General features: G+C 38.1%; 1 protein-coding gene across 4 annotated transcripts in view; it reads left to right on the forward strand.

Annotated features, from left to right (window-relative positions):
* LOC135200448 (copine-8-like) overlaps nt 1-13,823 on the forward strand; it is a 95,143-nt gene that overhangs the window by 10,881 nt on the left and 70,439 nt on the right. For all 4 annotated transcript variants that reach the window (XM_064229093.1, XM_064229095.1, XM_064229096.1 and 1 more), the window contains exons 2-3: nt 2,999-3,172; nt 5,979-6,696. In XM_064229093.1, coding sequence (XP_064085163.1) covers nt 3,117-3,172; nt 5,979-6,696 — 774 coding nt within the window. In that variant the 5' untranslated portion in view covers nt 2,999-3,116. The remainder of the gene's footprint in view (nt 1-2,998; nt 3,173-5,978; nt 6,697-13,823) is intronic.

A 13,823-nucleotide genomic window follows, 5' to 3' on the forward strand; every position in this document is an offset into this window, starting at 1 on the left:
AAAGTTTATAAATACCTACAACATATGTTGTTTACCTGTCTATTTCAGTAGTTAGCTGTCTCTTACCCACCACCAATGGGTGCTAATCAGCTAAGTATATCTGGCAGGGAAGTTGAATGTATAAAAATGATATTGTCATGTTACAATAAAGTTTTATACATACTTACCTGCAGATATATACGATTAATAGCCCACCCAGCCTCCCCGCAGGAGACAGGTGGAAGAGAAGAATTCTGATTAGAAAATGGGGATGGTTCCTAGTCCTGCCACCCAGGGCAGGGCGGTAGATCACCTGACCTACCTGTAGCGTGTGCCGCGAAATTTGAAATTCTGTCGGAGACGACGGAGTCTAAAGCTAAGTATATATCTGTCAGGTAAGTATGTATAAAACTTTATTGTAACATGACAATATCATATTTTGAATTTTGGGTAATAACAAGCAAGTAAAAGTTCCAAGGAACGTATATATGTTGTACTATTCTGAACTTATCAATTTCAAGAATTCTAAATCTGAAGTAGGGGGCCATGGGTATGTGGAGATATCTGAAGTAATGGGCCATGACCTCAAAAAATTTGAAGACCACTGCCCTAGGGTAAGGACCTGCGTACTAGGCTAGGTTAAGATTTCGTTTGGTCATTTGCTGACAAATAAACATTCATAGCACAAAAATTTATGAAAATTATATCCTCATGCCAAAATGCAATAATGGTTGAAAGTGAAGTTTTTTAACCTCATGGCCTATTACCTAAAGGTTTAGAAGGTAAAAGTTCAAATGATGTAGGTGTTTAATATTGGAAAATAGCTTTCTGTTTTGGGTTCTTCGTACTAACATTGATGCATAATTTGAGGATTCCCGAAAGGGTAAATCAGGTTAGCTAACTTCGTTTATAAAACATAACCTGGTAGTATTTCCCAGTAACTCTTGACATACAAGCCTGGGTGTTTACCAAAAGCCAGTATTTCCTGTTTAGTAACTTATAATTAAATGAATTGGATTTTGTGATGTAGAGTTTCCCAGATGTCCATAATAGTGGGGGTCAAAGTATTAAGGAAATTGCAGATCTACTATTTCCTCTAGGAATTACTCCGCTGGTAGTGACATCACGTTTCGGAGATAACTGTGATGCACATCATTTTTCCAACAGGAATATGATGAGTGTCACAGTTATCTCTGAAGCATGTGATGTCCAACTACCAGCGGAGTAATACCTGGCGGAAATAGATCCGCATTTCCCTTGATACTTGAAAAGATCCCTAATATTAAGGTTATCTGGGAAACTTTCTACATCATAAAATCCAGTTCATTTGATTATAAATTACTAAACAGGATATACTGGCCTTTGATAAACACCCAGGCTCGTAAGTTAAGAGCTATATGGAACTACTAACAAGGCTATGTTTTGTAAACACTAAGTTAGGCTAGCCCGATTTACCCTTTCAGTAACCTCAAATTATACATCAATGTTAGTAAAAAGAACTCAGCAGAAAGCTAATGTGGCCATGTCAGCCTTTTTTAATCTGAAGTGTATTACAGTGATATAGGTAGCTAACACTAAGTAGCTTTTAATAAACACTTGGTAATTTTATCACTACTGGGCTGCTATTACTAAGGACCTACAGATTACCGTGCACAGCAGCAAATTGTGCAATCTGCTATTTGCCTGTGAAATTGGCTCAATTTAAATGCTGAAAGAGCTCATTTCAAGCTGTCTGTGAATTATAGGGTTCAGCAGGAGTAGGGAAGGAAGAGGTTACATCATTCTGGCATAACTAGCAGCGTGTGTTTCCATCCCTCTCTGATCTGAATCCATGTTTTGGCCAATACATACTCCAAAAGCAGTGGATTTTAGGAACTTGTACTTTAACTCATCCAATGGAAACAGAGTCTTTTCTTGGGAGAGAGGTCGCTAATACCAGACGTGAAGTGGGTAGAGACACTAAAATTTCCCTTCTGAGTCTGAAAGATCTACAGAACAGTCTTCTGCTTTACATACAAGAGATACCTCAGATTAGAATATTGCCTTTCCCATGCAGCAATTAGATCTTGAAGGGGGATCTGATAGGGTCCACCCAACCCCATCTGAATTGTCTGTATTTTTTAGGGGGTATCGTGATATATCTGGGACTCCTGTCCTACCGGGTAGTGATGATGCAACTTTCTCGGTTCATTTAGTTCATACAGGCTTCCCGATAAGGAAATTCTGCTTGCTGTTCTTTCAGAATTCCAGAAAGAAATCATGGAGAATATCAAGAGTGACTTTGCTACTAAGTGTTAGCATATTTGAGATGCTGTCCGTGGTTCCCAAGAGGAATTTACGTCTCCCCTGGATATGGAATTGAGTACGATATGGAAAATTTTCTTATACTACTTAAAACTAGATGATAGGGAGGCTGCACAGTCTGCCCAGGCAGAGATTGATTTTCTCACCAAAAAACTTAGGTCATGGGAACAGGGTAATAAAAAACACAAGCCCAAAAAGAAGCTGAATCAGTTGTTTAGATCCCTGTTGAAATTAGAATGGATAATAAGAGAGCCTACTAACTTCCAGGTAAGGCTAGAAAGCCTCAAATCAGAATTTAGTATGGGCACCAGTATCCACCTCTAAGAGTGATGCTGATAACCCTTGGCGAGTCGCCTCAACAGACATCCTTTCACCAGATGGAAAATACCTCGTTAATGAAAGGAAAACTATGATTAAGGTTGAGCATGTAGAATTTCGGTACTTTGTCCCTCTGTCAGTAGGAATAAATAACCCGCCAAAAAGGTGGTTATCCTTCCTATTAATATTATAGCAATGAAAGTTATCGAAGCAATCTTTCCAGTTTATTTGAAAATATGTATAGCACAGTAACAATTTTCGAGAACCATTACAATCTCCAGGAGGCACTAGCCTAAATTAATTGATAAATAGCAGGAAATTTTATATTGTGTATTCATTGTTGTATTCATTCTGTCATTGATTATATAAAGTGCTAAATATTGTTTTTCTTTTACAGATCTTTTACTACTTTTATACTCATAACTTGGACGAATACATTTTTGGGCCAGGAGTAGAGAACAAGGAAAGTAGATTAGCATAGCCTAGAGAAATACTGTACAGGCTTGCTTGTAGTCATGGCTGGATCTGCTGCATCCCCAACATCCCTAGTTGAGATAACTGTATCGTGCAGGTATGCATGAATTTTTGTGCATCTTGGCCAGGAGATTTCATTGTCTAATATTTCAGCTGTAGTGAAAATTTTAAGGGTAGAAATGTCAAGTCTGCCAAAGTTCATTAAAATTGAGGTGGATTTTCCTAGTGACAAAATACATATATGTTAGACTTGGAATTATCTTTATAATATTGTTTTAACAGTTCTAAGGTATTCCTTAGTTTGTTTTGTGTTTCTTGCCTATTTGTAGTGCAGTAATTTTCTTTTGTTCAGACCCACCACCATTCTGGAAGGTTTTCATTAAAAAATTGACTTCCTTGTAAGTTTCTTTTTTATGAAAAATTTACTATATCAATAAACTTGGTCTTCTTGAAAAGCCTTAACCAAAGAAAGTAGCTTTCATAAAAAACTGTTTAATGCAAATCCTATTAGTTTACATGGCCTCAGTTTTGGATATTTTTCCTCTGCTCTCTAGGGCTTTTTTTCCTTGCGGAAGATTAAAAATGAGTGGTGTTTTCATTCCATGAAATTTGTAATAGTTGATGTTACAACTATTGTAACTATAGCTGATCATTTGAACAGGCCAGATTCATGATTTACCTAGCTAGCTGGTTTATGTTTCCTTTACCCAGTTCAGTCAGATAGTGTTACAAGGTTATATAAGACAAGTAGTACATGTACCTTCTTTTCTTGTGGACTTTTAGAAGTTTTAATGCATCCTTGTGTTTTGATGATATATCAGGAACTAAGGAATTAAGTATTTATCTAAGTATGCTCAATATCAATGTATTTACTCAGTTTTCTTATGATTTGTTGAATGCAATCTTTCCTATGTTTGCAAAATACTGGTTAAAATCACCTAATCTATTCTAAGCATCAGTGTCTATATTCTCAAGTGATCCAATAGATTTTTTGTTTGGAGGTATTATTTTCTTGATGACATTCTGTGTTCCTTTCATGTTACCCACACATTCAGAGAATTCTTTTAAGTTATTTTTCTTCTCATTAGACAACTTCACCTTGGCATGTTTCTTTTCCTATCTGTAATTAGTAGACCAGTTTGATTGAAAAGTTCAGTTTGACTAGAAAAGTCCATTACACTTACAAGACTGTTCTACTTTGGATAGAAGTCTAGAGATGGCACCTCCACAAAATTAGACTGTGAAGTAATGGGTGTACAAATAAAAAAACCAGTTAAATCTTGGCTCTTTGAGAATGGAGAGCTTCACAGTGGAAATAAGAGGCTGGTTAAAACTTCTTCCCAGCTTAATCCTAGTCAGGGTAGCTGTTTAGGATGAGCCTTATCCAGGTGTTTCTTCCAGCACTTATTAAAGGCTCATTTTATAAATTGGCATGGTATGCCTTGACTCAAACCCTTCTTGTCTGGATTTGGGAAAAGTGAAAAGTTTATTATTACTAAGAATAACAGTACAACCTATCAGTCATAAACTTCTGGTGAGCCTGTTCCCTGAGGTAAATACAGGCAGTCCCCGGGTTACGACGGGTTCGGCTTACGATGTTTCGAGGTTAAGGCGCTTTTCAATTATATTCATCAGAAATTATTTCCAGGGTTACGACGCCTACAACGCTCATCTGGCAAAAGAAATATGACACCAAAAATGCAAAATAATCAATATTTGAAGGTTTATTTTATGCAAAATGCAATAAGAATGCAGTTTACATAATTTTGAATGCACCCAAAGCATTAAAAGTAAGGTTTTCTTAGGATTTTTGGTGATGTTCCGGCTTACGACGATTTTCGGGTTACAACGCGTCTCAAGAACGGAACCCCCGTCGTAACCCGGGGACTGCCTATATTTACTGCACACATTTGCACCACCATGTAAAACAGTACCTCTTCAAAAACAGTTCCAAGAGGCATCACAATCATCTGAGTGCCCCTTGCCCATTATTCTCCCCCACACTTCTTTTCCTTTTTTCTTTCTCTTTTCATGAGCCAAGTCAAAGGAAGTCCCTGATCCCTACACTGCATTGCAGCCCTCAATTTCCTCTTGTTCTTTTTCCTTCTGTTGTCCATTATTAGTTAGTTGGCAGATTCTGTGGAGTTCAATGAGGGAGCAACTCAAAGTCCTCCCAGGGAACATCCATCACCACACTGTAGAGTTCTCCTTTGTGTCACAAAAATAGGTCTTTTATTTTTAATTGGAGGTTTGTATCTGCATACTTTGAACATTAACTCTAACTACTGCATCCAGTACCCTGGGGAATGTTGGACAGTACTCACCCATCCATCATGTAAGAAATTGTAAATAACCTGGAAAATCTCCATCCTATATGTCACTATAAAGGAGTGGATGAAATGATAACTGTTGTCTCATGACACTGATTCAGTTATCAGAGATGCAGAAACAAACTTGTTAAGGCTTTCATCATATAAAGAATGTAAAACTTTTATTAGTTGGTAAACTAAAAAGTGCATTAAAAGTAGTTTCCTTCCTCCTTGTACTTAGATTAATCAGTGGCTAGAACGGAAATGTAATATCACCTAGATAAAGACCTAGGTAATCATGAAACATATGGCTGTTTCAGTCATTGTTTATTTGAAATTAGATATTTGTAACTGCAGAGGTCATTGAAGAAAGTAACATGTAAATGTTTGATTTATGACTATGAAAATGATAAAAAAAGAATTTTTTTTTCAGAAATTTTACCTAGCATTCTTTAAATTGTATTTATAGGATTTGTAATTATGGTTGCACTATTTATATTAGTACAAGTATTGTTTTTGGGAAAATTCCCAACTTGCTTAAATACTTTACCATTTGATGGAACTGGAATTGTAAAAAGTTTGTTTATTTTGCAGGAATCTTAGAGATACTGATGTCTTCTCAAAGAGTGACCCCATTTGCGTTCTCCTGTATCAGCCATTTGGAGCTTCACAATGGACAGAACTAAAGCGCACTGAATGCATTGATAATACATTGAACCCAGACTTTGCTACTAAAATCCCTATTACTTATCACTTTGAAGAACAGCAACATTTAAAGTTCCTAATATATGACATTGATTCTGACAGTCCAAATTTAGCACATCATGATTTTATTGGGGAGTATGAATGCACTTTAGCTCAGTTAGTAAGTGCTCGTACAGTACACAAACCTTTAGTCAATAAAGAATACAGTGGCGACAATGGCTCAATCATCCTCATCACAGAAGAACTCAGCTCGTGTAAGGAAGAGCTGGTGGTGCAGTTTGTGGGCAAGAAACTTGAAAATCGCAGTTGGTTTAGCTCACTTAACCCGTTTCTGGAATTCTACAAAGCAAATGAAGATGGAACTTTCACTCTCGTTCACCGTACGGAGACTGCACGAAGCACTGACACACCAGTTTGGAGAGAGTTTTCTGTTCAGCTCCGTACATTTTGCAGCGGTGACTATGAAAGAAACATTAAAGTGAACTGCAAAGATTTTAAGTCAAACGGGAATCACAAGCTTATTGGTGTTTTCCACACAACAGTGAGTAAGCTGAAGGAAGGTCCTGGCGCTACTAATAACTATTGGATTATAAATGAGGATAGACAGGTATGTAACACACTTTTGTTCTTTGTCCAGACACTGTTTAACTCTTCAATATTTCATTTGTGAATGGTGTCATTTTAAATTTCTGTTAATTGTTGATTATATGTTCCTATTAATATTACTCTTTATTTATACATAACTTGTCTCAGGTGGTGAAAGCAGACAATTCCAAATTGATGAAATCAGTTAAATGGGGTACCGTATAGTTCTGCATAAGACAACCTTCAATTAAGACGGTGTAAAAGATTATGGCAAATTTTCATGATTTTATCCAATATCTTTAGTATAAGCAGACTGCTAAATTACAAAACCATGTGTGTATAGGCTAGCTTTTGGTTACCATATTTACACTGGCCATATCACGTGACTTTTGAAGGAAATTTAAGAGGGTTGCATCATACGGAGATATAAAATTAACGTACGTAATATTCACATAGTATGGTAATATAAAATACAAACATAACGAATATGCATCTTTTCCATGGATCTTCTGAAATGTTATTCTTTACTTTACTATTTCCAGTAATATTGTATGTACAGAACATATTTCTTACAGTACTATTGTATTATTCAGTACAAACATAGCGATCATGTGCCACTTGCATTGTTTAGGTTTTCATGAGTGTGGACAGCCATACCATACAGGAATTTTTGTTGAGGCATCAATGTCTGTTTAAAGATAACCAAGGGGGCCCAAGTTTTGCTCCATCTGCCATACACATTAAAATAACAATAATTTAGTCATTAGCAGCTTGAACATTATTTTCTCATCTTCAGCTACAACTTGCAGCTTAAATTTAGCTCTACATTTTCTTACTCATCTTTTCTCCATTGTTAATAGGGATATACAGTATGTTCTGTAATGTAAAAATATATCAGTCCTATTCTACTTAACATTGTTTGTAACATAAATACAGTAATTATTTACTACCGTACAATGCTTGAAATGCGAGTAAAACAGTTGTTATCCGATTCGGTTGTTCATACCACAACAGTTGTTTCTCGTTCAGTTGTTTATGGCTGTATGCATTTTTGCAACGAGCACTAGAGCGTTACTAGCAAAAGTACTTTTATTATTCTCTTTTACTTTTTTTTTTTACTTCTTTAACTAGAAGATGGGATAAAGATATGAAGGAAAAGAGGTTAGCCTAATGTACTATAATTATAATTTATAATTATTGTTCATATGGCTCAATTGTTCTAAACAGTTGTAAGTAATCCAAAATTGTGTAATTTGCCACCAAAAATATAATGAATTTTTAATGAAAAATTAATACATATTGTTATCCTAAATGTTATTACCACAGTTAAAATAGATAAAAGTTGATTTCAGTGTGATGAAAATATTCCTTGAGTATGCCGATATGTATGATATATAAGGTCAAAATGGTGCTATTACCTTTATTTTCAGTTTATTTCATTGCTTATAATTCAAGGGTTGATATTAGAGTGGTAGTATAAGACAACTCTCAATTTTTGTGGGTGAATGTTAAAATCTAAAGGTTGTCTTATGAGAAAATATACAGTATTTTTTTTTTAAGATGGGATGGTTACTTCATTCACTATATCCTCATTATTCTGCATATATCATTTCAGGGCAGGTTATCTGATTGAAGTTGTTCATATTTTTGTTAATCTTTTCATGTTTAAATCTAGGTAGTCTTATGTATATCATTACTTATTGCTTTCTCAAATAACAAGGATGATTTCAGTATGCAAATCTTTCAGATATATAGCCTGAGTTCTCTTGTATTCTGCCATTGACTGATAGGTAGTTGAGGTTTTGTTTACATTTTATGTAACCGAATAGTTTAACTTTTTTAGTAAATTATCATTACATTTTATGTACCGTAATTGTTAATAGTTTAATTTTTTTTAGTAAAGTATCACTTTATTTTACTGTACATGTACTTCTATTGCAGTTCCATGTGCTTCACAACAAACCCATTGTTTACATTAGACCATGTTCATTGTCTTGAGAAATCCTTAACCTCTTGCAATTCAATCAATCTTCTGCTTTTGTCTGGACAGCTGGACTTTGCATGTTGACAGAATGAGCTTCTTTATATACTCTTCATTATTTCTTTGAAATCTTGACCTGTTCTCTTTTTATTTAAGTAAAGATTCCTATTTTTTCATTTTTCTATATTTGATTTCCTTTCTCTTTTATGCTTGAGTGTTTTGGTTTTTCAGCTTCAATCTGCCATATTAGAAACCACTATTGCATCAAGGAAAAGTATTGAGAATACAGTTTGTTATTGATTGTATAAGAAAATACTAGCATAAGTTAGTCATCTTGATGTTTTTCCAGTCCTCCATTCATTTTTTTTTTAATGAATCTAGATTTTGGTGAGTTACTGATTACAGTATATATTCTTGTACTTAGTTAATATTTATATTGCATTCAATATTTTGAGGAGTAAGTATTCTGTTTCGACTGTTGTTCCTATTTTATTTTTTGCTTGGTTGACTTTGTTATTACTTGTTAACAAGCAGTAGGCTAGTTATTGGTAGCAGAGTGCTGGTTAGCCAATATGTACTATTGATTTATATCAAATATTGATATTTTGCAGTGCAATGGAAGAGAAGGAAAATTTCTGTTTCCTTGCTCTATTGATGCCTTCTGTGAACTTGAAGATGTATGGTATTTTATTCTATGCCACTGAGTAACTGGTAACTATGGAAACTGGTTTCCTGCCTTTAGGAGAGCTTCCTACAAAGAATTTTGACTATCAACAGGAGCTGTGCTAAGGCTATGTCCACACTATAGAGATCCATGTTCACTTACACCTGGAGTTTCCTCCTCTCAGTTTCATGATGAAAATCTTTCGCAGAATTTTGACCTCCCAACCCTGCTGATTCCCCTTAGATATATCTTAGACTACATGAAAAATGAGGTTCTTATTTGCCAGTACCAGAGGATCCACAAGGCTGCTTGTGCAGTCCAGCTGTCCAGTCAGCACATACTTTTTCTTGTGTATGGAAAAAGACTTACAAAGTCAAAATTGATTCGTTCAGTGCAAACTATCATGGACTTTACAGGTCCTAGACAGGGCATTATGGTTGCAAGAAGATAGTGTAGCTGGGATTAAGGACAAAAATTGTTATAGATGGTTTTTTTTCCAAGAAATAAATTTTCATTAAAAAAATATCAGTTTATAAGACTTACAAAGTAACAATTTACTTAAGTACAAATTTCAGTTTTATGAGAGCATATCTAGCTGCTGAAGAAACCACAAATTAGCTGACTTGAATGGAGGAGCCCATCAAGAGCTCATGGGGCTTGAGATAGCAAAGAACCTCAATAACCAATGGGACTATTAGTCATAACTGTAGATACAAAACCTTGTGCATGCAGATGAAAAGAATGTAGGATCTGAGAGTATATTAGCCCAGATGTAGAATAGGATGTACCAAGCAAACATCAGTTGCAAATGCCTGCTGTCTCCTAATTTGAAGGATGACTTAATAGAAGGATCCAATAGGCACAGCCTGGAATGAGTATGCTATCATCCCTGAATACTGTCTCCCCTTGAGATCATGAGAACTGACACCTACTCGTGGCAGTCCAAATGCAAAGCACCAGGATTTCCAAAAGAAAGTTAAGGAGGACAATGTTTGACAGGGGACAGAAGTAATCATTTTAGGATGAGTCTTACATGAAATGCATTACAAGAGCAAATGGAGAAGAGAGGAGTTGAGAACCCGGTTGCGACAGGTGGACTCACTGACTCTGAAGCAGAGATTGAGAGGGAAGTAAGATAAAAGTATAGCTGCAGCATGGATGAATGAAGAGAGATACTTAGATTACAGGTAAATAGAAATGCACATTGAGAAGGAAAATTGAATTTTATTTGAAAAGGTGTGATCACAGAATATTAAGATTCATGACCAGATTTTGATGAAAAGATTCTATTTTGAATGGGGAATCACTGGAGAAATTTGATATCAAGACAAATGGTTTGTACATGTGATGAAGCATGAGGATCATTTCTTTAGAAAAGCAGCTCCTTCCAATCTTCTCTTGTCTGGACTCATCAGATCTAGGTCTACATCCATACTCTTTTTCCTTGGCAGTTCTCCTTACAGTTCTATATCCTGCTAGTTCCACATTGATCGGTTCTTCTTAACAATTCCTAATCTGCTCTTATCACATGTCCAGACTAGTCCCTCAATCTTTGAGGTCTCAGTGTATTTTCCAGCTGCTAGGTACTTTGTCTCTCCACCACTACCTCATTCACAATGCTGTGTGGTCTTCCCACCACAATCTAGCCATATATCTTAACTTTTCAAAATCTCCAACATGGGAGAGAACTCTGTCCTGATAAAGTGAAAAGCTGAATGAAAAATGTTTGTGATGATGATGGTGATGGTATTTCATGACTAGAAGACTCAAGTATGGGACTAGTTATATCAAATTATAAACCCAGTATGGTTGATTAAATTAAGTTAAGTATATCTTAGTTTAACCAGACCACTGAGCTGATTAACAGCTCTCCTAGGGCTGGCCCGAAGGATTAGATATTTTTTCGTGGCTAGGAACCAATTGGTCACCTAGCAATGGAAGCTACAGCTTATTGTGGGATCCGAACCACATTATATCGAGAAATGAATTTCTACCACCAGAAATAAATTCCTGTGGTTCCGCGTTGGCTGAGCCAAGAATCAAACTTCGGACCACTGGATTGGTAGCCGAGCGCGAAATCCACTCGTCCAACAAGGAACTAACATAGTATGGTACAGTATGTATTTATCATAAAGGGGTCACCCTATTTTGCTAACTAAAACTTTCTGTAGACATGAGGAGTTTGGTGCTGGGCCACTGAGTCACATTGAGGACTCGAGCTTTTCAAAAGACATCTAAGGTTGGTGTTTCAGGTGCATTCACATTCTTGTCATTTATCATTCATTATGCTTCTAAATCAACCAGAATCATCCTAGGCTTGATCTCCTCCTGTCCTCCTTGCATTGTTTGGTATATAGTACATAATCCAATAGATTTTCAGCTTTATCTTATTTCGGTTTTCCTTCTCCTTTAAGGTGAATCTTTTAAGCCATTCCAATGAACTTTGACTCAGTGGTCTTTTTAAATTACTTCACTGCATGAAATTTTTAAATTAAGTAAAAGTTGAGAGTGCAGTGCTGTATACATACTTGGCTTCCAACTGGTTGGATTGACTGTGTTTTGATATTGGATCAAATCAGTTTTTTGTACATGAACTTCCCTGCCAGATATATACTTAGCTTAGGTCTCTGACGTCACGACAGAAAATTCAAAACTCGCGGCACACGCTACAGGTAGGTCAGGTGATCTACCTTACCCGCCGCTGGGAGGCGGGTGTAAGAACCAGTCCCCCTTTCTTGTCAGATTATTTTCTGTCGCCGGCTGGACAACACCTGTTGTTCAGTCCTTACGATAGTTAAAATTCGTTCTCGTTGCCGACGATTTGGATTTTGGTGAAGTACCCTTTGTTTGTTGGCTTGGCATACGCTTTTTGGACTGTTTTTTGGATTTTTCTTTTGGATTTCTCTTACATATCTATAATCATGGATGATTCTGAAGTTAAGAAACCTAGTTTATTTAGGGTTTGTTCAGAGAAGGAATGTAAAGTTAGGCTTCCTAAAGCTGCATTAGATCCTCACTCGGTATGTGCGTCTTGTAGAGGGAATGAATGCTCTTTTATTAACCCTTGCAAAAGAGTGTGAGAAATTTTGATGAGGATGGTTGGAAGGCTCTTTCTTCTTATGTGAGAAAGTTAGAGAAGGATAGGGTGCGCAAGGCTTCTTCAAAGAGTTCTAGTAGATCGAGGGGTGAGTGAAGTTGACGCTGAGAATCCTGTAGTAGAAGTAGTTCCTTCTCCAGTTTCAGGCCCCTGCGCCCAGCTTTGAACCTGAAGATTCGTTTTCGGAAGTTTGCTTCTGGGAGAGCCTCGATCAGGAGTAAGGAGAGCCTCGCTCGCTCTTGCGACAAGGTAAGAGTGATGATAGTGCAAGTGATCAGTGCAGTGCCCCTAGTGCAGTGGAGGTGCGTCTGACCGGCTCACTAACGCTTCCAGGCCTAGACCTCTTCCAGACTCCCAGACCCAGTGGAGGAGGAAAGTCGAAAGCCGCAGGAAGGTTAGGGAGAACCCCCACCGGTCAGGCGTCCCCTCGGCAGTTCCTGTTGCTCGTTCCCAGGCTGCCTTGGATCGAACCAAGAAGGAGTTATTGCGCCAGTGCTTCTCGTCATCTTCGTCGCCTTCTCCTCAGCGTAGATGGAGCGCCTCGAGTCGTCTCGCCCTCTCAAGAGGCCCTGGAAGGATCCTTGCGCCCTTCCTTCCAGCCCCGAATCCTTCGCGGAAGAGCCAGAAGTGGAACGCAAGAGAACCAAGAATTTCGTCCGGTTACGCTTCTCCTGTTCGCTCTCGGACTTCGTCCCCTGTAGAGGAGTTTAAGAGATCCTGGCGGGTCTGCACCGGCGGCAGATTGCGGCTTTAGCGGAGTCTATTGCCGGGACTTCTCATCGTCGAAAGGACGCCTCACTTCCGGTTAAGAAGTCTAAGAACGTTCCTTCGGCTAAATCTCCTTTGGCTAGAAAAGCTTTTGAGCCTGTTAGTAGGAGGTCAGAAGTGCAAGCTGGAGCTCGGGATCTTTCTCCGAGTAGGCTCTCCTCTCTTCCCAGCAAGAGATGTGAGCATGTAAGGCTAAGGAGCCAGACAGGCTCTCTCCTCAGGATTTCCGCTCCTCTTCATTTAGGCGTCAAGAGCTTGACAGACGTCAAGAGCCTCGTTTTCGTCAGGAGCGAAGGAAGAGTTCTTCGCCTGGTGGCCACTCTCCTTTTGACGGACGCTCGGAGCCTAGTAGGCGCTCAAGAGCCTAGTAGGCGCAAGAGCCCTAGTAGGCGCCAAGAGCCTGGTAGGCGGCAACGTAAGTTTTCTCCTCCGTTAGATCACTCCCGATTGGATAGGCGCTCAGAGCCTTGTAAGCGCCGCGCTTCTGACAGGGATTCATCTGTGGATGTTTTCTCTCCCCGTGGCAGGCGTCAAGAGCCTGGCAGGGGTTTTGAGCTCAATAGGCATCAAGAGCCTGGCAGGCGTATTGAGGGATGGCAGGCGCCAAGAGCCTAGCAGGCGCAGAGAGCCTGATAGGCG

Source organism: Macrobrachium nipponense, chromosome 26, assembly GCF_015104395.2.
Source record: "Macrobrachium nipponense isolate FS-2020 chromosome 26, ASM1510439v2, whole genome shotgun sequence".
NCBI lineage: Eukaryota > Metazoa > Arthropoda > Malacostraca > Decapoda > Palaemonidae > Macrobrachium > Macrobrachium nipponense.